At 43.0% G+C, this 24,501-nt stretch overlaps 1 protein-coding gene across 6 annotated transcripts in view; it reads left to right on the plus strand.

Moving 5' to 3' along the window:
• Positions 1-406: 406 nt before the first annotated feature.
• Positions 407-24,501, plus strand: part of LDAH (lipid droplet associated hydrolase) — a 218,993-nt gene continuing 194,898 nt past the window's right edge. Inside the window, exons 1-4 of one of the 6 annotated variants that reach the window (XM_075861047.1) lie at positions 407-501; positions 5,642-5,844; positions 16,400-16,534; positions 18,612-18,760. In XM_075861047.1, the coding sequence (XP_075717162.1) occupies positions 16,458-16,534; positions 18,612-18,760 (226 nt within the window). In that variant the 5' untranslated portion in view covers positions 407-501; positions 5,642-5,844; positions 16,400-16,457. Of the gene's footprint in view, positions 525-5,641; positions 5,845-16,399; positions 16,535-18,611; positions 18,761-24,501 lie in introns of all 6 variants that reach the window. The other 5 variants (XM_075861049.1, XM_075861045.1, XM_075861046.1 and 2 more) reach the window with 5 other exon arrangements.

Below are 24,501 nucleotides of genomic sequence, written 5' to 3' on the forward strand. Positions count from 1 at the left end.
GTGACATCACTATGTTTATTTTTGCAGAGCTGGTTGAAAAATTAAACATGACCAGGTTACTATGGGCAATCAGTTAACTTCGGCTTTTATACACTGTCGTACATGAGACGTGCGTCCTTCCAATTTTGTTCTCAACTCATGTTAGTTTCGCCAAATTGATTAATACTTGCGCTATTTTTTAAAAAAATGGCATGCAAGTAAAGCCATGTAGTGACAAATAAATGTGAAGTATTCAGCAAGATATATGATATCTTTGACGACATCTACATAGTAATTACAGCGCTATACAGCCACCCTCTGCTATTTTGCCAGTAACAAATATGGAAGCCTCTCAGCCCACAGACCCCGCCTCCTCGTGTGCTTTCAGTTTCTTTCTCAAGTTGACGTCATGACGTCCGGCTGAGGGGCGGAGCCTGCATGAACGCGGCCGGTTCATAGTTCTGTTCCTGTGTGTGTGAATGCGGGGCTGACGTAATAGGAGCTGCTGCGGCTTTGTATGAGGTACAGCACAGCCATAACCCCCGGTACTTGTCCTATTCCCTGACCCGATCAGCAGTTCTCCTGCACGTATACGCATGCGCGGTACTGCGCTCTGAAGTCTCCCTGTCAAAGTGATTGACAGCTGTCAGTCTCTGCCGATGTAGTGTATTATAATGGGGAGATTTTCATTATTTACCAAGCAAAAATCAACTACCAGGTCCATAGAAATCGTGTCAGGGTTACACTACATCCTATTTATCCTATTTAGAGCAAATATTTATATATTAGAATTCATTATTATCTGTGGTATTATTAGTAAGTCACTTTGTTGATAACTACTCAGATTGTGCCATAATAGCTCCTGTCAATCATTGCGATTGACAGCTGTCAGATTCACGCCAGTTTCAGACTTCAGTCATTTGAGCGCATGTTAGATTGCAACCCCTGTGGTTTTACTGACCTACCAAGCAGAGGTCACTGCAGGATATATACTGCTGATTGTCCTATATTCTTATTATTGTTGTGGGATGATGGGAGTCATCCGTCTGTAGAGTATAAGTGACATCATTTATGGACGTGGATTCCGTGTGCGGATGTGTCGCAGCGAAATCCAGTAAGTAACGTAAGGATTTGTATTGCGGATTTGGCTGCAGGTCCGCATGGGATATTTCCGGCTCCTAAAGCCGCAGTGTGAACATTCCCAGGCGTCCTGCTCAACCGATTGGCCGCATGTTCGGTGTCATGGATGCGATCATATGGATCCCCAATCTCAGCAAATCCCCCGAGCGGGACCCTCAGTTTACATAGTGAGAGCCCCTGACGATCTATTTGCCTGGGTGGCTGTAGATGGTCCTTGGACGTCTACTGCCTGGGGGTGAAACGCGTATCCAATAGGCTGATATTTTTTACCCCTGGAGATAAGTGGCGCCTTCTGCTTAAACCCAACATGCCGGTCACTGGAGGAGTAAGGAATAGTAGTAGCTGGACAGACTATTGTTAGGAAGAGAGCTACTAAATGACAACTAGGACAGAGACCCTGAAATCAGCGTCATACATAGAGAAAAGGGGACCCCATAGCAAAGTTAAAACCGGGCCCCCATTATGGTGCTGCCGATCCAAGACTGTGAGTCCGGCGCGGGAGCTGAGGACCTCCTATAGATTGTGTATTATTTCATTCTGTTCCTCGTGGAATCGCTGAATGGACTTTATGCCGCTGTTTCAGCTATTACTTATCTTTTCCATGTTGGACAGATAAGACTTTTTTTTTTTCGTGACCCTTTTGTCATTTCATAACTGTTTTCTTTCTTTCCTTGATGTATTTTATAGAAATCTTTACATGCGCTGCTTCTTTTCCTGTATTTGTGGCATCGGTTTATGTGGACATTTGTGTGAAAAGCTTTATAAATACTTTATTTTCCTTATATATGGCTGCTTTCAAAATTCTGCTGGTTGCCCTTGGAAACAGACAACAGTTTATCTCCATGCTGGTGTCAGACGTGTGACTAAGAGCTGAGCTCCCACAATGCACAGCTCTTTGCACTCCATCTAAAGTCGGAGCTCAGGTCTTAACCTTTTCCCGCACTGCGCCATAAATGTGGGAGCGCTCACTTAACATTATTTTCTCTGTAATTACGTGGGTACAGCAATTGCGCTCCCGCTGTGATTAACAGCCACCACCTCGCAACAACGGCCGGGATCGGAAAAAAATGTGATCCCATTTGTTTAATCCTTGGGATCAATAGCGATTACGGCATCACAAACGAGGGGGCTGCCTGATTGTCAGCGCCGGCAATAGCAATCTAACAAAGACCCCCACGGCTGTCCTGTGAGGTATGTCCTAACAGCTGCCTGTACATTTTATACACACAGGCAGTGATGCATTAAATGTAAAGTCCCATTGTGAGCCCAAAATGTTTTAAATAAAATGTAACTTTAAAGCACGAAAAAAATATAGAATTAACACGATTATTTTTAATAAAAAACTGTTAATTAAAGCCATAAAACTATAAAAATACCTATATTATAATCCCCCTTAGTCATTACAACCCATACAAAACACGTACAACATAATTAAAAGTGTTCCGAGAATACCGGACAGAAAAAAAAACAATAATGGAGTTTGTTTTTTTTTGTTGCTAATTATAATTTATATAAATTAAACGCAAATTTGTAACTACCGAAAAATGATATCAAATAAATTACCGCCTAAAACGCAAAAGAACACATCAGCAAAAAATAAACAGTTATGATTCCCAGAATGCAGTGAGGCAAAAACAGAAAAGTAGGCTGCATCTTGAAGGCTAAAATGAGCCGCGTCCTTATCGTATTTTTGGGTTCATATGGTTTAAAAAAAAGAAATAAAAATATCCTAAATTAGCAGAGGACATTCCCCTCATTCACCTCATTCACGATCCTCATCTATTAGGATAAGCGGGGAACGGCTACAAAGATCGCCTCTCACTTTACAAGACTGGACACGTCCGTGATTACATGGACAGCCCATTGAGTTCAATGAGAACTGTGTAATACTTAATTCCCCCTGTCGAGGCGCTGCAGGGGAATTGGACACTTAGGGTATGTTCACACGTAGTCAAAAACGTCTCAAAATACGGAGCTGTTTTCAAGGGAAAACAACCCCTGATTTTCAGACGTTTTTTGAGCAACTTGCGTTTTTCGCGGCGTTTTCGCTGCGTTTTTTACGTCCGTTTTTGGAGCTGTTTTCATTGGAGTCTATGAGAAAACGGCTCCAAAAACGTCCAAAGAAGTGTCCTGCACTTCTTTTGACGAGGCAGTCATTTTACGCATCGTCGTTTGACAGCTGTCAAACGACGACGCTTAGATTACAGGTTGTCTGCACAGTACGTCGGCAAACCCATTCAAATGAATGGGCAGATGTTTGCCGACGTATTGGAGCCGTATTTTCAGGCGTAAATCGAGGCATAATACGCCTCGTTTACGCCTGAAAATAGGTCGTGTGAACCCAGCCTCACTGTCGGTTCCCTGTCAGATCACAACTAATGGCTTGAGGTCTCAGCAGCGGGACACCCTGTGATCAACTTATTATATGGGGAACCTGCAAACAACGTAGGATTGTTCAAAGTGGAGAGCCCCTTTAAATATATACTTCAGAAAAGACATTATTGTAGTGATCACATTGTGGCATTGCAGGTAAAAGTCACAGTGCGGCATATACATCTGGTTCACTCTTCCTTCATCTCAATGGGAAATGGTCTCAGAATGCTTGGAATAGGCAGTAGACCAAAGAAAAAAAACCTGTGCTTCTCTAAAATTCTTTTTTAACTACTTTGCGGGCATTGTGGCTGACCTTGGGGACATTGAGACTGACAATAGGGGAATTTCGGGGAAGCTTTTGGAAGCTATCTGTGAGTGATACTGTATGGACCACATTGTGGTTGGCATGGTATGGAGGGTATACTGTGCTGGCACTGTGAGGGTGCACACTGGCTAGTACCTTATGGGGACACACTGTAGCTAGCAATGTGTGGGGACAATCTTTGTCTGGCACTGTATAGTGGCCACTCTATGGCTGGCATTTTATAGGGGCCACTCTATGGCTGGCATTGTATAGGGGCCACTCTATGGATGGTACTGCATAGGAGCCACTCTATGGCTTGCACTATATAGGGACCACTCTGTCTGGCACTGTATAGGGGCCACTCTATGTCAGGCACTGTATAGGGGTCACTTTGGCTGACACTGTACAGGGGCCACTCTATGGCTGACACTGTATAAGGGCTGTCACGGTACGATGTGTGAACCCACTGGGCCGTACCGCGTAGCGGGATGGCAGCTGGCCAAACCGGTAAGTACACAGTTCGATAGTTCAGCGAGAGTACCTGAGGCAAGACGGGCACGTCCAGGACCAGGCGGCGGGAAGTCGTCCGGTGAGGCGTAGCAGGGCAGCGTAGGCTGTAGCACAGCACGGCAATAGCACTAGGTAGCACGGAAACAGGATACGGGATACAGGAGCAAGGTACACTGGGAGGCTGGAAGACACTGGGAGACCATAAGCAAGACGAACAACGGGAAAACTAACAACGCTCTGGCAAAGGGCAAGAGGGCAGAGCCCTTTTTATAGCCCAGGGCATCCTGGGCCAGATTGCAGGTTACTGCAAAAACGCGCGCACTGGCCCTTTAAGGCTGTGCACGCGCGGGCGCGCGCCCCCGCCGGAGACACACAGAATCCGGAAGTGAGTGCCGGCGCCTGCCTGGGGGATGACGCTGCAGGGAGGTAAGCTGTCCATGGCCACGGCCGTCGGGGTTAACGACCGAACGACGGGCCGTGGCCATAGACGTTACAAGGGCCACTCTATGGCTGACACTGTATAGGGGCCACTCTATGGCTGGCACTGTATAGGGGCCACTCTATGGCAGGCACTGTACAGGGGCCACTCTATGGTTGACACTGTATAAGGGCTACTCTATGGCTGACACTGTATAGGGGCCACTCTATGGATGGCACTGTATAGGGGCCACTCTATGGCTGGCACTGTATAGGGGCCACTCTATGGCTGGCACTGTATAGGGGCCACTCTATGGCTGACACTGTATAGGGGCCACTCTATGGTTGACACTGTATAAGGGCTACTTTATGGCTGACACTGTATAGGGGCCACTCTATGGATGGCACTGTATAGGGGCCACTCTATGGCTGACACTGTATAGGGGCTACTCTATGGTTGACACTGTATAAGGGCTACTTTATGGCTGACACTGTATAGGGGCCACTCTATGGATGGCACTGTATAGGGGCCACTCTATGGCTGTCTCTTTATAGGGACCACTTTATGGCTGACACTGTATCACACACTTCAGCTATTGCAGACCCTAATTTTGAAGCAGTAGAAAAATGTAATGTTATTCAATCCCCTGCCTCCTCAGGAAGAGGTTCTGCAGTAGCTGAGGTGTGTACTATAGATAGTATGCATCTGTTTTAACAGTTAAAACAATAAACTCCTCTATTTCAACAAATATTAGAAATTTAAAAATAAAAAATTCATCTGGAAAAAAGAAAACAAGTGAATTTTCAGAACGGCGGTGCGTATGTTTTTTTTGTCATAGGATTGTATATTACATTACGTCACAATATATGCGATGGCGGCCGCATTCACATAAACATAACAAGCATTTCCAATTTCAGAGCATGAGAACAGCGGCCGCAGCGATCTGCTGTAAGATCTGGACGTCTTGGCACAGAAATGACTTTTTAATGAGAAATGGAAAAAGTGACTAGTCGTTTCTGTGCAGGTGGAAAAAGGTTACCAGCGCTCGCCTGTCAGATATCGTTATAAAATGTCCATAGAACTGAGGCAAAATGCACGAGACGTAAAGAATGACCTAAAAGTAAGTGCTAATAAGGGATTTCAGTCCCCAGAGGACCCGCCATATATTACCATTGTGCTGTCACAAGGCGAGATCAGGACCTTTGCCCCTCCAGGGAATTCTGGGTAATGAGGACACTCGCCCCCTTTGCTTTAAAGTATAAAGTTAGATTGTATGTAGCACGTCGGACTATAATCCTGTGTTGTTGTGAGATGTGTCTGTGCACAGAGGTCGATGGAGGCTGAAAGAGAATACTGTGACCGCCGCTGTGTAGCCTGCCTGCCCGCCCGTCAGGAGCAGCCGGTGACGACATGCCGTCAGCTACAGGCATTAGGCAAAACAGGACTGGCAGGGCAACCTAGTCACCAGAGAGAATGTTCTGCCGGTGACCAGGTTCTGACTTTACCCTTTCACTGCCCACAGGGGTTTCTGGACATTTTGCGCCACTGAGAGCCGGAACAATTTTAACTCTTTTGTCAAGTACAAATGAAACTAATTATAAAATGAAAATTCATACTAAACACATACCCATACATTTTCTGAATATAGACACATTTTTTAAAATGCCACTCATCACTTTATACACACAGGCGCCTTCATGCAATTTTGCGTCAAAAGTGAAATTTATCCTAAAAAATCATGTTTAAGGCTGAAAGTATGACCCGAGAACAAAATTAGACACACAGCAGCGGCTAAAAATAAAAGTTCAGGGTGTGCAATGTTCATGTATACTACTTAGGCTTAGGTTTACTTACACATATCAACATAAAATCACCAGAACTAGAGAGACCAAAAGTCTAGTTTTAAGTTATACATTTAAAAAAAAAAAAAAGTATAATATTATAAACGACACACCTTCAAAGTGGAGCGCAACCCGGCCTCCGCACCAATCCGTGTACATCATGGTCGTGTGTATGGGGCCATAGAAAAGAATGGGTCTGCAATTTATCCACAAAAATGTGGATAACTTGCAGCCGCAAACATACAGTCGTGTGCACGAGGCCTAAAGAGTCACATGTGGTTTTATGTTTGTGGTTTTTTTTTTAATATACAAGTTGATAGTGCCGGAGAGCCAGGACGAGCGCCCGTATTGCCCTGCAGATTAGGCGGAGATGACAGGTGTGGTCCGAGTGTTGAATTAATGGGGGTTATTGGTGCCCATACAGTTGTCGTTTTTAACCATTTTGGATGACAGAACTAATCGACTTTAATAAAAAAATAAAAAAAAAGATGTTTGGGGGCATTGGAAATCTACCATTATATGTATTTTGCTACGGTGAACTAATTTTAATAAATAAAATTATTTTTAACATAAAAAAGGGGTTTATTTTATTTTTTTATCTTTTACATTTTTTTATTTTTTTTTAACTGACGCTTTATTTAACTTTTATTATTAGTTCCACTAGGGGGCAATTGTTTGATCGCTTTCACAAATGAAATATTAGTATTTTATGCAACAACTAATGAGATCCTCGTACTATAGGCATGACGTCACTTTTCAGTGTCAGCTCTGATTTCATTCCTATGGATGACACCGCTGTACATGACCCCAGTATCTGAGGATAAGGTTCTATTTACACTGTATTCTGTCCCTAATGTGGCCATGCATATTAGACTTACGTAGGCCGATTTCGGCGGGGCCGTCCGGCCATCTAATGTCCATTGGATGTTCGGCTGCCGTTTGTTCGGCAGATGTCAGGGATAAAAATTATCAGGCATTTCACATGCCCGATTCTGTGTTCTCAAGGGAGAAGATAAGCCGCTACCAGAGGTGTCTGGCACCTGCTTATTCCCCTCTTCCCATTGAAAACACATGAATGCTTGGCCGAGCTGAGTGTGCATATGTATGAAGAGTTCAGGAGGAATAACTGATGACAGAACAAGCTTTCAGCCGACAGCTATTAAATGGTGTATGGCCACATATAGACCCAGTCCTTTTGACATCAGCCAGGCTGGCATGAGTCTGTATACGCTTCGTGATGGCCTATCAAATGTGATGTGAACAGAGCCTTAAAAGGGGTTTCCTAGAATGAATGAATGAAAAGAAAATCATACATAATATAGTGCATGACAATCTCTTTCTAACACAGAACAAGCCCTATATCTTACATGGATCCAGAGATCTTCCCATTCATTGCTCCAGTTGCTTTGCTAGATTTTCATTAGGCTGGCAGCTCAGGGGGAGTGTCCTTTCTGCTGCAGCTCCTCCCCCTCCCTGTCATAGGTTGTATAGGCAGATCATTCTGTCACTGCCTCTGCCTCCTCTCTAGGAGAAGCTTTACAAATGCCCCCAATTACATGTCTTTTTAGAGGGAGAGCCCAGCCCTATGTAACTGAAAAAGAGGTAGAGCCCAGCCCTATATAACTGAAGAGGGAGAGCCCAGCCCTATATAACTAAAGAAGAGGGAGAGCCCAGCCCTATATAACTAAAGAAGAGGGAGAGCCCAGCCCTATTTAACTAAAGAAGAGGGAGAGCCCAGCCCTATATAACTAAAGAAGAGGGAGAGCCCAGCCCTATATAACTAAAGAAGAGGGAGAGCCCAGCCCTATATAACTAAAGAAGAGGGAGAGCCCAGCCCTATATAACTAAAGAAGAGGGAGAGCCCAGCCCTATGTAACTGAAAAAGAGGGAGAGCCCAGCCCTATGTAACTGAAGAAGAGAGAGAGCCCAGCCCTATGTTACTGAAGAAAAGGAAGAGCCTGCAGCTTAGACACAGTGAGAGGATGAGCAGGAGAAGGAAGAGCTCCATGCTGTATATAAGCAGTGCTGTAAGCCTTCTCTCTCTTCATCTAAGTACACTGCTGGCTCTCCTATGTGTTTCTTAGGCATCATTTACACGAGCGTAATATATGCACGTGCGACGCGCATGCTTTTCACGCGCGTCGTACGCACCTATATTAGGCTATGGGGCAGTGCAGACAGTCCGTGAGTTTTGCGCAGCGTGAGTCCGCTGCGTAAAACTCACGACATGTTCTATAATTCTGCGTTTTTCGCACATCACGCACCCATTGAAGTCAATGCGTGCGTGAAAACCACGCTTGTCGCACGGAAGCACTTCCGTGCGAACTGCGTGATTCGCGCAACAGCTGTCAAACTCTGAATGTAAACAGAAAAGCACCACGTGCTTTTCTGTTTACAAACATCCAAATGGAGTGTCATAATGATGGCGGCTGCGCGAAAATTACGCAGCCGCGCATCATGCACTGATGACACACGCAGCTGTTAAGTGCATTTTGCACACGCAAAACGCAGTGTTTTTTGCGTGCGAAAAACGCACACGCTCGTGTAAATCAGGCCTTACTGTGAGGGTCTCCGTCCACACTACAAGTTGTGTTTATGAAAAGCTTCTCTTTATTTTCAAGCAGAGGAGTTTTCTATTGGCTGGTGGCAGGAGAATGGAACTGAGCATATTCGTCCTCCCTCATTCAACTCAGTAGGAGGACGTGCACATTACTATACGGATTAAACAGCAGGGGGCGCTATTATAACAAATTAAGGGGAATTTCTCACAACCAGAGCATTTTCGTAACATAAGGCAAATTACAAAACTAATTAATTCTTATTGCTGAATAATATTGCAAATACATTTAATACTGGGACAACCCCTTTAAGGGAATTTTGCCCAAGACCATTATCAGCCAAACGATTATTGGTACGAACATTCGTTCCCGGTCATTGCCCAGTGTAAATTTGCCCAGCGATCAAATGATAAAATGCTCGTTTGTTGTTGATCGCATCTTTTATCCCGGAATAAAAATGATCCTTTATCGGCGTCACATCTTCGCGTGTTAAGGATCTTTTATCGGCGTCACATCTTCGCGTGTTAAGGGGATGTACTTCTGACAGTAACGTAAACGATCGCACAAACCCCCTCATGATCATTGCTACGTGAAAATTAAAGTGAACAAACGCCAATCGACTTCTTATATCGGCGATCAGCGCTTTTTACTGGCAGTTTATCGGCCCACGTAAAAGGACCCTTATTTTTCCAGATTAAGGTAACTTTTAATTTCTGCGATATTTTTACTGCGCTCTGCCCATAATTGCATTCTTTGGTAAGCGCCTCAGCCGTAACGTGTAATGCGGTCATTTTAGCCTAGAAAGCATTTGATCCGTTTTACATCGAGGGGAAACATGTATTTACGGTAAGTGCATCCTAGCATCCAGTGTTTGTCTTATTGTAGATGGCGTACGCCATTATGATATAAAGAACGGCTTTGTCAGAGTAAACTCATGATCACCATCAGTCGGAAAAATGTGTGCAGAGGTAATGCAAAAACAGCTACGTGGGACTTGAACGGCGTCCAAATGTCTTGGCTGGCGTCATGACAACACGTCTGTAATTACAGGTGGTCATGTGATCACTTTAACTTCAGAAGAGGTAACTTTTTTTTTTTCTTTAATCAGTTTGGTGATGTCATAGACACCTGTTACTATTTTCAGTCTTGTTGAAAGGTCCCGTAAATAAAGAAGTCAAATTTGTCATCGTTTATCTGGGTGACATTTACCGGTTTCGATAAAGTAACAGCGCGGCTGCAGAATGATTTCGCCTTCCATGAAAACAACCCCCCCCCCACACTTTTAGTATTGTATACAATATCAGCCATACACAAGTCCATGTATGTGATGGATGTCTGATGCAAAACAAAGATCCCTGTGTTGGAGACTCATTTGAAAACTTTTCTTCCAGAATTCAGGTTTTTTGTGAAATTATTGCTTAATTACGAATAAAAAAAAAATTCCCCTCTTAAAGAATAGCTTCACTATTTGGAATAGTATTTGAGAAAGGCATGTATAGTAATTTCATAGTATATTTCTTTTAGGGTACCTGCACACGGGGCGGATTACGTGCGGATTTTCAGCGTAGATGGGATTTTAACTATTCTCATTTACCCGCTGTGAAAAATTTTCCACGCGTCAATTGTCATGCGGTGCGGATTTTCAAAAATCTGCAATATGTCAATTTCTTTTTCGTTTTTTTCACTACTCCCAATAAAAGGGGTCTAATCCGCAACACATTTCACAGCAAAATCCACGCGTACACGCAGATTTTTCTGCGAAATTGCCGCAAATTTGCATAAAAATCTGCCGATTTTGGGCAAAAGTTTCCACCACTTGTGCAGGTAAATTGAGGCCCCCCCCTGCACATGAAAATGCTGCAGGTTTTCCATGCGGAGAGTCCGCAGGGGATTACAGAAACCAGCCGTGTGAATGAGATTTGAACAAATACTACGGAACATTTCCCGCACGGATATCAGGGCATGCTGCGGACTTTCGAATCTGTGGCATACTCGTTCTGTTGCATTGTTCTCAGCGGATTTAATCCTTTTCAATGTAGAAGGATTGACATCCGCATGTAATGCGCAGATATTGCTGCAGAAAAATCTACAGCAAATCTGCCGCATGTGCGGGTACCCTTATCATACTTTATAAACTGCAGTAGAGAAGAGAAGCTGCGGAGATGCCCCCTCCTCAAACACAGCTTCTATGTAGCGCATAGCTGTCTAATGACAGATTATCTTTGCTGTGCTATATGCAGAATACAGGCTGCCGCAAACTGAAAATAAATGTCTGTAGAAATTGCTGTGTATGCAGTTCCATTGTATAAAGAAAGTACACGTGTTGGATATGCTTTATTTTTTTTGCAGGACTTATTGACCTCCAAAAGACATCAAAATGGAACCACTATCTTTCTGGTTTACTGGCAATATATATATATAAATTCCTCTTCTACTCACTTGGCATGTATGTGGCATCTGTACATAGGTATAAAGTGGCTGAGTACAGATATTCTTTGGTATAGTGCATGAGCAGATATGGCGGGGCAGCAAGTGCAAAAATGGAGAACAAGGATTATTTTTGTGGGTTTGCCATTCTGGATAGGGCATCCATTTTTATGAAGGATGCAGAATAAAAATGTGGACTGGAAACTGTGTAACTTCTATTTTTTAATATATTTTTTATTTTATGATTTTTCTTTTTATAAGTAATAGTAAGAATTTCTGAATTTGAGAAACTGGTGCTTATGTTTGGTGCCATTTTAGGGACAAGGACATACCTTTGGTCGACAACTAACTTAAGTGTGTGGCAAGAGGTAGTATGAGATTAAACAGACATGGTTGCTTTCTTCCAGAAACAGCGCCACTCTTGTCCAGTGGCTGTGTCTGGTATTGCAATTCAGCCTTATTTAAAGAGGCTCTGTCACCAGATTATAAGTGCCCTTTCTCCTACATAATCTGATCGGCGCTGTAATGTAGAGAACAGCAGTGGTTTTTATTTTGAAAAATGATAAATTTTGAGCAAGTTATGCACAATTTTAGATTTATGCTAATTAGTTTCTTAATAGACAACTGGGTGTGTTTTTACTTTTTTTTGCCAACTGGGTGTTGTACAGAGGAGTGTATGACGCTGACCAATCAGTGACCAATGAGCGTCATACACTTCTCTCAATTCATTTTTAGCAGTACTCGCAACACAGCGTGATCTCGCGAGATCACGCTGTGCAGGCACATACTCCCATATTAACTTTACCGAAGTGTCTTGGGAGTGAATAGACATCACCTCCAGCCAGGACGTGATGTCTATTCATCACTCCCGACACTTCGGTAAAGTTTCTGTGAATGACAGCACACGTGATCTCGCGAGAGCAGAAAGAAAACATGCTCTGGAATTGTTATTTTATGGGGAATACAGATTATACCATACCCAGGAGGGTAACGACTTTTTAATACTATTATTATTATGTTGGTTACCATATATGTCACTGGTTAACTTAAAGAGAAGCTGTCGCCACATTTTCGCTTCCCTAATCCCGTTATATAGGGAAGGATGATAGTTTTTCAAACATATCTATGTTTCCCAAGTTAGCCCATTGTGTAACATAAAAATTGCTTTTATTCCTCCAGATGCCATAAGCAAATGAGCACGGAAGTGTCCCGAAATCCAGGAAGTGTTTTGTGTTCTAGGCAGAAACCACGTGGATCGCAGGACACTTCTTGGATTGTGTACACTTCCTGGATTTTCAGGACGCTTCCCGGATTGTGGACACTTCCTGGATTTTCAGGACGCTTCCTGGATTGTGGACACTTCCTGGATTTTCAGGACGCTTCCTGGATTGTGGACACTTCCTGGATGGCAGGACACTCACTACCTGGATTGCGGGACACTTCCTGGATTATGATTGTGGGAAACTTCCTGGATTGCGGGACACTTCCTGGATTGTGGGACACTTCCTGGATTACGGGACACTTCCTACGGCGCCTAGAGGAATAAAAGCACTTTTTAAATTTCACAAAGGGCTACCTTGGGCACCATAGATATGTTTGAAAAACTATCATCCTTCCCTATATAGCGGTATTAGCCATTTGTGATGTCAGACTCTCTTTAATATTGTAATTTTTTATGTTTTTTGTTCAGGTTCACTTCTACTTTAGACAATTTTTCAGCCCAAGAAAATGGTATAAGAACAGCATGTTGTCTGTAGAAGACCATAGCCAGAAACATCCCGTTCTTTTGTAGGTCACAGTCTACCTCATTTGAACCTGGATGATGAGAAGTTCTAGTGCTGGTAGCATGCTCCATAGGTCAGTGCTTGTAATACAAGAATTAATATATATTAAGCCAGCGCTCCACCAGTAACGGAACAAGTACTCAGATGGACCTGAAAATGATCTCCAATATCCTTGGAAAAAATTAACCTTTGGAAATGGAAATTGTTGAGTAGCGGGGTTTCTATGAGTAAAAGAAAATGCTATAGATATTTTTAAAAAGATTTCCATGACCATCCTTACACTTTTGGAAACATTTTGCCTAAATTAATCTGGCACTCTTTGAGGCTAATAAGTGTAGAATTTGAGGTTCTCAAGGGTGTCCAAAGCCGATCACAATGATCCGGTACTACTTCCTTCAGACATGAAGGTCTTAAATTTGATCCAAACAAGGCCACCAACTTTTCAAAATTTATATGTTGATCCAGTGTGCTTATTTGCCATATCCATCTATTTTTATGGGTCCGAATTTTAGGACCATCTTGGTTTTTGGCAATGCACCAATTTCAAATCTGATTAAGTCACTCCCCTTCACCGACTAAAAGATCTTTACTCCTCCTAAATATTGTCTTGGAAAGGGGAGTGAAAACTACTCAGAGCACCCCAGGTTCAAGATGGTTGTGACTCATTTAGACCCCTTAAGACTGGGAGACCAGTGGTACGCTTACGAAACCTTAACTATTGGTACTACTCTATAACATATATATATATATATATATATATATCAACCAACCAGTTAATGGACCTAAAACTTGATTGCGAGCTCTCTGAACAAATGCCTTTGATGCCATGCCAGGCTAAATGTATCCACTCTCTTCAGATTGCAGAGTCAATTATCATCATAGTATGGTGATTATTATGCAAATTTCTAATTGACTTTTTTCAAAATCTCTACTTGCTATCAGTGAATGAAAATATTCTTCGTTAGATTCAGAAACGGAATACCTGTCCTGATATAGTCCTACTTTTACACAGCTACAGGGGAGAGGTTAGGTTAATACACATTACTTTATTAGGGCACATGGACTTTACAGAGGGGGCTCACACGGGGAAACCTGTTTCTATTAGCCAGAGCGGAGAACTGCTGCAAAGAGGGTCTACCTCTCTAGGCACCAGCACCTTCACAGTAGGTGGCGTGTAATGCTGCTTGAGGGCGCAGGAGAAATGAGGATTAGCCAGATGCTTCTCCCGGAGATAACATTTGCCGAAAACCTCCAAGATCCGCTCAATGCTGTGAGACCTTTCATGTGAAAAGGGTTAGGGGCCTGGTCACTACCAGTATGGTAGCCATTTTACTTTTCCTAGTGAGTAAGTGCTTCAAAATTATGCCAATATAATTAGTAGGAGTGCTTACACAGTGTTTTTGCCAATTGGCACAAGGGTGAAAACCATGACTGGTAGTAAACACTAGGGTAATAACCATATAACCAAGTTATTATGTTTTTTTTTTTACTTTTTCCATCTTTAATATTCAGTGTAGCTCAATACCAGATGTTGTATCTGAATTATGACCCACGACCTACAAAAAGTGGGCTGTGTACCGCAACTTGTGTCAACTTTCCATCTCGTATATTTTCCCACTGATTTTAGGGTAGTCCTAGTTCTGAAGAGCACCAACCTAAATTATGACCGTCCCAACTTTCTGCCACTGTCACAGTACATGGACTTATGCATCATACATAGGTGATTGCAGAGGTAAAAAGACATAAAGAAAGAGAGAAAAATGTAAGAAATAGACTACAAAAAAGTTCACATACCCGTAAACTTTTCAGTACTAGTCTACAAAAAATTTACAGTTTCCAATGCAGTTGTTACATTAAACAAATTATAAAATACGTCAAAGAAAACGTCCATAAGTCCATAAATAAAGGCAGCAGCGCAGACTGTTCACATCAGATATGCTGATTCAACACACTAACATTACAATACTATACCAGAGAGCTATAAAACTTCTACAAACAAACTTCACACTAAGCAAGAGGTGTTTGATTGACGGGTGAAGCTCATTAGGGTCTTGAACATCAACGTTTCTGAGAAGGGGAAAATGTTTCGAAACCATTTGGGGGAGAGGTGTTAAAAACATCTCCAGGTGTTAAAATGTAGTTTGGCAGCTAATGGTTGATAAAGTCTTCTCCATAAACCCGAAGAAAAAAACATTGAGTGAATTGTAAAAGAAAGCTGGAAGCCAAGTAAAATGCTGCTCGGGAGTGATAGGCGATTGATGCTCCTAAATTTGCCTTTGGATAGGTCAGACATGACCTATGTGAAAATGGAGCTCTCGGGAGAAGTAATATAACCTTAGTATGTTAACCATTTTGGTCATTATGTTACCAGTCTTATGTATGGAGTGTCATTAGTGACCTGAACCACAGATGGCCAATGTCTGAAGATGAGATGACAATAGGCAAATGTTGCTCCAAATTGGTGAACACCATCCTTCTTCTTTAAAGGTGTTTTTCCGGGACTTTGATATTGATGGTCTATCAGAAGATCGAAGGGGCCGTAATTCTCCACTCAGCGTTGCGTCCCTTTCATTGCTTACCAGGCACAGCACCATATATTTGGTAGTGGCTGTGCCTTGTATTGCAGCTCTGTCCCATTTACTTGAATGGGACTGAGCTGCAGAGAGCTGTTATACCAGGTATAGCCGCTACCAAATGTACGTGCCTCGTAATCAAGGAAGGGGATAGAGCACTGACCAGAGCATCACGGCCCCTTTACTCAGCTGATCAGTTGGGGTGCTGGAAGTCAGACCCCAACCGATCAGATATTGATATCCTATCCCACGGATAGGCCATAAATATAACATTATTTTAAGCAGATAGACCAACCATCATCCAACCTTGTGCATTGATTACCTCTAAAACAGACCAGTTCTTGGCCCACCAGTTGTAGTGAGTGGTAAAATTGGGTCTCACATGGCCAACAATAGCACTAGATATCCGACGTGGCTTTTTCACATTGAATTAGGAATGACATCTGTGCATTTAAAAGGTTCAAAGTGTAATAATCATTATTATTCTCCTAGCAGGACAGGACTGGGAAGGGTTGCCTGGAGGCAAATACCCCCTTGGTTCTTCTTTAAGATGGAAGCTATCACAGAGAGATTATTGGGAGATAGGACATCCATCCTCGCTGCAAATAACCAACTATCCACTACAAGGTGTGGGACCTATAGTAGCTAGGATCACACACACATCTTTCCTATATGGCTCTAGTTTCCTTTAGGCAATAGTCTGTACCTAGTTGTAGTCCAGTAAAGAACACCTCTAGACCTGTAATATTAGATGGCGAACACCTAGAGCGAATGTGTTCTAAGCTGCGTTAGTGCAAACTGGCCCCCACCAATGTGAAATCGGAACCTGCAACCGTACAAGACTGATTTCAATTTTGGGTCCTTGGTTTTGTTTTGTCTTCAAAAATTCCTATAGGAAATAATGATCGTAACAAAAACATTTATCTTCTGTAGAGCAACTGGTGGGATGATAAACTTGACTCTCTATTCAAGACTTAAGTCATCGTCATCTAGCCTGCACCATAGAGGACATTGAGATAGCAGTCAGTTATTTAAACCCTTATAAACGCAGCCTAGTTAGAGCCTGTTTTTCCCATCACAGAAAACAATGGCATATTGCTAAGATATGCCATCACTTTGCAATTGGTGGGGGTCTGACTGACCCCAATGATCTTGAGATTGAAGGGGCTGCTAAGGGCCCCTTCATTGTTTTTCCCTGCACAGCTGAGCTCCCAGCCACCTGCTGTGCAGGGAACTGCAACACAGCTACATTCAAGTGACTGAGCAGTTCCCTTCACACCAGGAAGCACCGCTGTGCAGGGTAAAACTGAGATGGGAATTTAGCGCTGCGGCCCCTTCCTTTCCCGGAAAAGTGGAGGATCCTAGAGGCAGGACCAGTACCGATCGCAGAGTGATGGCATATCCTGGCAAAACGCCATATCTTTGTGTGATCAAAATCAGGTCTATGGAGTCGGTAAGCCAAACTTCTGCCTCCGACTCCTCCATTTTTCCACTGACTCCAGCTTTGACTTCAAAATGGCTCATGTATAATAATTAGTAATAGAAAATTTACTGTAGTAAAAGGGTAGGGCCTAATAAGCTCAAGTTCATGGCAGATCTGGGGGAATTTTATACGCCCCTGGCCGCCATGGCAACCCAGCACGGGCGACGATGGGCTTACAGAGTGAGCCCCTCCCTCTGTAAAACCACTTAAATGCCTTGCGTGCTATTGACCGCGACATCTAAAGGGTTAAACAACCAAAATTGGAACTAGTGCCGATCCTCGCTGTTGCAGCAGGGTATGTTACAGCCGACACCCGCTGCTGATCAACTACCTCCCACCAGCGCTGGTACAGTAATGGTTAATTCTAACATTAGGGTGGTCATTGACAGTTATCCTACTGTTTTGAGGTTGAGGAGACATCTTCATTCCTTGGACTCTCTTAAACCCAGAAGTTTTCGAGCAACTCTTTTGCTCCTACATGATGTGATCAAGATGTGAAGTTGTGTACGGCTTCTTTACACTGTGGTTGGGATTCTACATACATAGTTACTTATCACTCATGGAGACAAGGGCTGGTGATAGAGACACATCAACATGATTAGATGATCAATACAATGTGCATGATCAGGCGTGGCAGAAAACCCTTGATTTGGTCTCGAATTACCATTCTTGCTCAAATCTTCAGAAAGTTGAAAGCCACAAAGAGGTTATATGAGATTAAAATACATGGCTGCTCTCTTCCAAAAACGGCGCCGCTCTAGTCCATGAGCTTGGTCTTCTAGTGCAGCCTAACGCAATCCAATTTAACGATGATGAGTGGTAATACCACACACCGCTCATGGATAAGAAATACGCAACCATGTTTTTCTGGCAGTTTTATTGTCAGATCCCATTGTTTTTGTCAGAATCCACCATTAATCTAAAGGGTATGAGCAATGGCAAACCCTGCCAACTTTCCATTTTGGGAACATGAGAGGATCGGCTGTGTTGAATTTCTTTGTCCTCCCCATAAATACAGGTGGTTGGGGGGTTTATCTGGCAGTTACTCATCCCCTTCCTCCATTTTCTTTAAAGGAGGTAAATGTATAATGCATTCAGCCTAAACATAACAAAATGTGAAAAAATTGAAAGGGTCTGAAGACTTTCCGAATGCACTGGATGTAGTTGAGGGCATCTTAAAACAAACCATTCACATAGCATTTTCCTCTTTAAACCTTGCAGAATGATGTCAGAAGAACATATTCCTGTACGTGATGAATTCATCTATTGTCTCGGAGCTGCTACACAAGTTCTTAAATTTGGGCCTTGGTTGGACCTGCAGAAGACCTCAGATGAAGCCCCACCTAAACTACTGTTCCTCATCATTCCAGGTGGGTGCATACTTAAAAAACAGATAATCCAGAATGTAACACTACACCTTTTGCCTTATCCATAACATTAATGCAGATTTGTCAGTACTAAACGGTATTCTTATTTAATGGCAGGTCCACCCTTGCAAACAATTTCTTTTTATTGTTCCAAAACATCTAAAATGAAGCAATTTTGCAAATAGAAGTAATTAGAAATCTTTTACCGTTTTTTGCCTACGTCTTCTATGCAGACCTATGTGTCTCCATGGTTACAGACTGCAAATAAACCTTGTGTAGTCAGATCCTGTACTCCCTTCCATCCATCCTCTTTTTCTTACTAACATTTGACAGGTTAGCAAGATGTAGGAGATGGAGATGGACGGCAGTATAATTTCAGGATCAGACTACACCGAGGTTTATTTGTAGTCTGTAACCATGGAGACACATAGGTCTGTATAGGAGCTGTAGACACAAAGTTATAGAAAAGTTTATTCTCAAAAATTATTTTCAAAGGTGCTTCAACATTGGTTGTATCACGTATTTCACATGTTTGAGAATTTCCCGAAGCCTTTGCACGGTCCATGCAGCTTCCACCAAACCTACTCCATGGAGACACAAGGCTTTCAAAATCTTTGAGGGAACATTATTAGAGCCAAAATGTGACCTGAGAGTGAGGTCAGAAATCTGCCGTATCTCTCTGCTTTGTTGTTCATTAGGCTGATGGAACCACAAACTTTGCAGCTAATGTATTCACCCCCACCTCCTGTGCCCATGTGACCAGCGATGTGAAGGGGATAAAATCCCTCCGTGTAATTACCACCGTGCTTTTCTCTCATATGGTTTTGTATATTTTCTGTGTTTGTTGCTACTAATGTCTGGGAAAATGTGGTATAACTTTGCGCTACTACTTTGATATGTAAAGTACCTTCTCCTATGTTTTTCTTCCATCGAAACCTTGGAATGCAGCCCGCTATCTGAATATCTACCGCTTCTCGCTTTCTTCCTTTGGTGTAAACAAGCTCTATTTTGTCATTTTTTTATTTTATTTTTTGTGGTTTTTAACCCAGAATGTTTAGTTTATATTTAGTCTATTTTTGATAATGTGTGATATAAAGCATAACATTTTTTGTGGGTATCGCTCGCATTTTGATATTTTGATTCTAACAATTCCCGACTATCCTTTTTTTTCCGTTGCTGAGCCTGTTGGCGTAAGTCCCTGACTCCTCTTCTGTTTCCCTGCCAGAGTTCCTGCTGTATTTGATAGTACTTGGATCGCTTCTGGCTAAATGGAACCCGGTGACACGTTTTCGGAGGAAATTGGTAGTGTCTTGCATGTTATTGGGAGCTCGTGTTTCATGATCTTCTAAGGAGAGATGTCCTAACCCATTATTTCTGCCTTTTGTTTTTCTTGCCGTGTTTTCACTCACTGACATGTTGTTCTACGGGAGAGGCTGCTGCTTTCTTTTCATTTTTTATTTTTTAATATAAACTTTTAGTTCTAGGCACATCTGGAAATCACAGAAATGATAAGGATTGGACATTTGCAGGTGACGAGTGTGTGTTGTATAACAGGCAGGTTACATTCGACATTAGGTTTCGTTTATGACATTTTAACGCATCGCCTTTATACCTATTGTTACAATTTTGCGCAATAAAGCAGGGCCGGAACGTTTTTTCTATAGGGCGACTGAACAATGGTCTATATACTGAGTGTGCACAGGTGCAGCCAATGGACCTCCCTTCCCCATCATCAAATGTATGGGGAGGTGAGTGGGCTTAGAAGTTTACATAAAGGGGTGTTCCATCTCATACTGTCATGGCATATTGCTAGAATATGCCATAACATTATGATCGGTGGGGTCTGACCAATGAAAGAATAATCGCTGGGGGTCCTGGCAGCTGTTATGATTGAGGGCAACTCTTTGCTCTGACCAATAGAGTGGAGTCCTGAGTGCACGACCCCCTACTATTACATCCATAGGCTGTTTAATGTTATGACATTTTAACTGTATATGAACAAAAGAAATGATTGGGTTTTCCCAACTGGACAACTTTGTCTCTTAATCAAGCCACTTGGGGGAATCTTTAAGTGGGGGGCACAGTTTCTACAAGTACTATAGTATTTCATGGTGCCCACCCAAATGACTGGACGACCATGCATGGTCACAAAAAAATCCACTGGAGCGAGTGCTGCTATTTGCAGAAAGGGGTCCTAAGTGACAGCACCCCCTCCCTCTCTATGATGTCCAAAGGCATGAAAGGAATTACTGAAATAATCCAGAACGTTACAAGACCCTAACCTCTTACCTCCGCATCCATTTTTAGTTTTTTCATTTTAGTTTTTTTCTTCCCACCTTCCAAAATCCTTAACTTTTTTATTTTTCCGTCGCCATTGCTGCTTGTTTTTTTACGGGACAAGTTGTAGTTTTTCACGGTACCATTTATGGTGCCAAATGTATTTATCTTTTTTATTAGTTCCCCTAGGGGACTTGAACCAGCAGTCGTTGAATTGCTTGGACGATATACTGCAATACTAATGTATTGCAGTATATCGTGATTTTTACAGGCTCCTATTAAGCTCGAGCAAAAAGATGGCAGATCTAGGGCCTTTATTTGGCCTCCAGGCTGCCATGACACCCATTGGCACCCCAAAATCACATTGCGGGGGGCCAACAGTACATCGGAGGGGCTCGCCCCCCTCTTTCTAACGGCTTAGATGCCGTGGTCGATATTGACCCCGGCATCTAAGGGGTTAAACTACCGTCAATCCCACTGATTGCAGGGAAGTGTGAGCTGTAACATTCAGTCTCGACGCTCAACTTATGGAGCGGGCACAGCCCGTGAGTGAGCCTGCTTCTCTACTTTTGGCATATAAGGTGGATGTCGGGAAGGGGTTAAAGGGATTGTCCAGGATTAGAAAAATAGGTTTGTTCTAGAAACACTGCCACTCTTGTATATGGTATGTATCTGGTATTACAGCACCGCCACATTGAGCTGAATGGAGATGACCTATTTTAGAATCCTGTACAACACCTTTAAGACTGAGGAGCGATAACTAATTAGAAGGCCATGATCACACAGGGCAGATACGCTGCATAAAATCGCACAGCGTATCCAAATTGTGGTGCAGTTTTTCGGCTGAAAAAAACAACCACATACTTTCCCTCTGACATCATGCGGACCGGCCTCCTGGGATGACGTTTAATCTCATGTGAATGTTGCAGCCTGTGATTGGCTGCAGCGGTCAAATGGGATGAAACATTATCCCAGGCAGCCGTCCTGGACGGAGAAACACAGAATTCTGGGTAAGTATAAGACTTTTTTTTTTCTGAGTTGCTTTTTTTGCGGCGGAAATCGCTGCTTTTCCGCCGCAAAAAACGCAACTTCTGCTATTTGTTGCGGGTTTTACCTCCCACTGAATTCAATTGGAGAAAATTCGCAACAGAAAATAAGCGATTACGCAAATACAATGGACATGCTGCGGACTAAAAAAACGCACCGCAGGTCAATTTCTGAGCGTTTTTTTCTGCTCATCATTTACGCAGCATGCGGATGAGATTTGTTAAAATCTCATCCACTTTGCTGCTACTGTATTATTCTCAAATAGCAAAATACAGGCAGAATGACCGGTTTAATGCAAAATATAACATCTTTATTAGATACCAAATAAAATACAGAATATAAAATGGAACGACAAACCCGTGATATAAGGATCCCCACACGCATATAATAAAAACCTCCAATAGAAAGAAATGCACGAATAAATACAGCAAAGTGCCTGAACAATAAATGCAGCAGCCCTAGAGTGACGAGCGTCAAGTTAGGGAAAACAATTAAACTAGACAGAGGACAGAATACAGACCAAAAGAGGGGGACCCTGATCCCCAACACGTGTTTCACCACCTGCTTCGTCCGGCGGTCTATTTTGTGATAGGAGTATTTAATTTTTTATTCAGGTGGGATCAATTATTGGTGATTTGTGAGTCCTCTGTAAGGCAGGGTTCACACACCCTATCTACGGACGTAATTCGGGCGTTTTAGCCTCGAATTACGTCCGAAAATGCGGCTCCAAAGCGTCGGCAAACATCTGCCCATTCATTAGAATGGGTCTTACGATGTTCTTTGCCGACGATCATTTTTTTTACGCGCCGCTGTCAAAAGGCGGTGCGTAAAAAAGACGTCCGCGTCAAAGAAGTGCATGTCACTTCTTCAGACGTAAATGGAGCCGTTTTCCATTGACTCCATGGAAAAACAGCTCCAATTACGTCCGTAATGGACGCAGTGAAAATCGCCTGCACATGTCATTACGTCTGAAATTACGGAGCTGTTTTCAAGGGAAAACAGCACCGTAATTTTAGCCGTAACAGACGCTGCCATGTGAACATACCCTTAGAGGAATTAGGCTGGGTTCACACGACCTATTTTCAGGCGTAATGGAGGCGTTTTACGCCTCGAATTACGCCTGAAAAGACGGCTCGAATTACGCCTGAAAAGACGACCTGTCATTTTACGCGTCACTGTCAAAAGACGACGCGTAAAATTACAGCCTCGTCAAAAGAAATGCAGGACACTTCTTGGGACGTTTTTGGAGCCGTTTCCTCATAGACTATTGAAAACAGTTCCAAAAACGGCCGAAAAAACGGCGCGAAAAACGCGAGTTGCTCAAAAAACTTCTGAAAATCCGGTGCTGTTTTCCCTTGAAAACAGCTCCGTATTTTCAGACGTTTTTGGCTCAGCGTGTGCACTTACCCTAACTGTATTATGCTGCGGATTTTCCTCAAATAAATAAATTGTGGAAGATCTGCAGTGTTTACGCTACGTGTGAACTTATCCGAAGTCTCCTCTGGTTATGAACATGTCATGGCAGTGCATGGTATTTCGGCTGCCTTCCTTCTGCCCTTACAAGTAACTTTTATAGACTTTTCCAGAACATTTGATAATCCGGCACCTAATGCCATATGGCCTTACGAACGTGTGTGTATTGCGCGCGCAAAAAATGCTGCATTTTTTTGCGCGTTGCAGTTCCGTGTGTCATCAGTGTTGGCTGCGTGATTTTCGCGCATATGCCATCCTTATGACACGCGGTTTTGATGTTTAGAAATAGAAATGAAGGAAGTGCTTCCGTGTGCCGTGTGCGATTTTCACGCACCCATTGACTTCAATGGGTGCATGATGCGCGAAAAACGGCCAAGTATAGGACATGTCGTGAGTTTTACGCAGCGGACTCACGCTGTGTGAAAATCACGGACTGTCTGAACGGCCCCATTCACTAACATAGGTCCGTGCGACGCGCGTATCACGCACGTTAAACACGTTCGTGTGAATAAGGCCTAATAAAGGAATTTTACGTGCATCCTACACAAGAACTAGAAGTCGGAACCGGTGCGAGGAAGAAGCTGACACGGGACACTAGATGATTGTGTATTCCACATCGCTGCAGCGTTCCCCTCACACATGCATGTATTTAGGACGGTAATGTTTAACACATTCCAGGCACCTGATTCTCAGACTATCACTTCTTTATAATCCTAGCACAATGGAAGTGCCGGGCTTCCCGAGCATAATAAAACACATTACCACATTGCGCTGGCGTCCCCAACGTCTACTCACCGGACGGTCCGCGGGGTTTGCATCAGATCAGGGCGTCTTAATTAAAACCCTAGCGGTGGAATGGGTCGTGTCCTTTGATAATGTCATCGCTGTGCAATATCTCTTACAGATGTCACAGCTGTTACATGAAATCATTGTATGAAATCCATAGG

The sequence above is a fragment of the Rhinoderma darwinii genome, chromosome 4 (genome assembly GCF_050947455.1).
Source record: "Rhinoderma darwinii isolate aRhiDar2 chromosome 4, aRhiDar2.hap1, whole genome shotgun sequence".
NCBI classification, from domain to species: domain Eukaryota; kingdom Metazoa; phylum Chordata; class Amphibia; order Anura; family Rhinodermatidae; genus Rhinoderma; species Rhinoderma darwinii.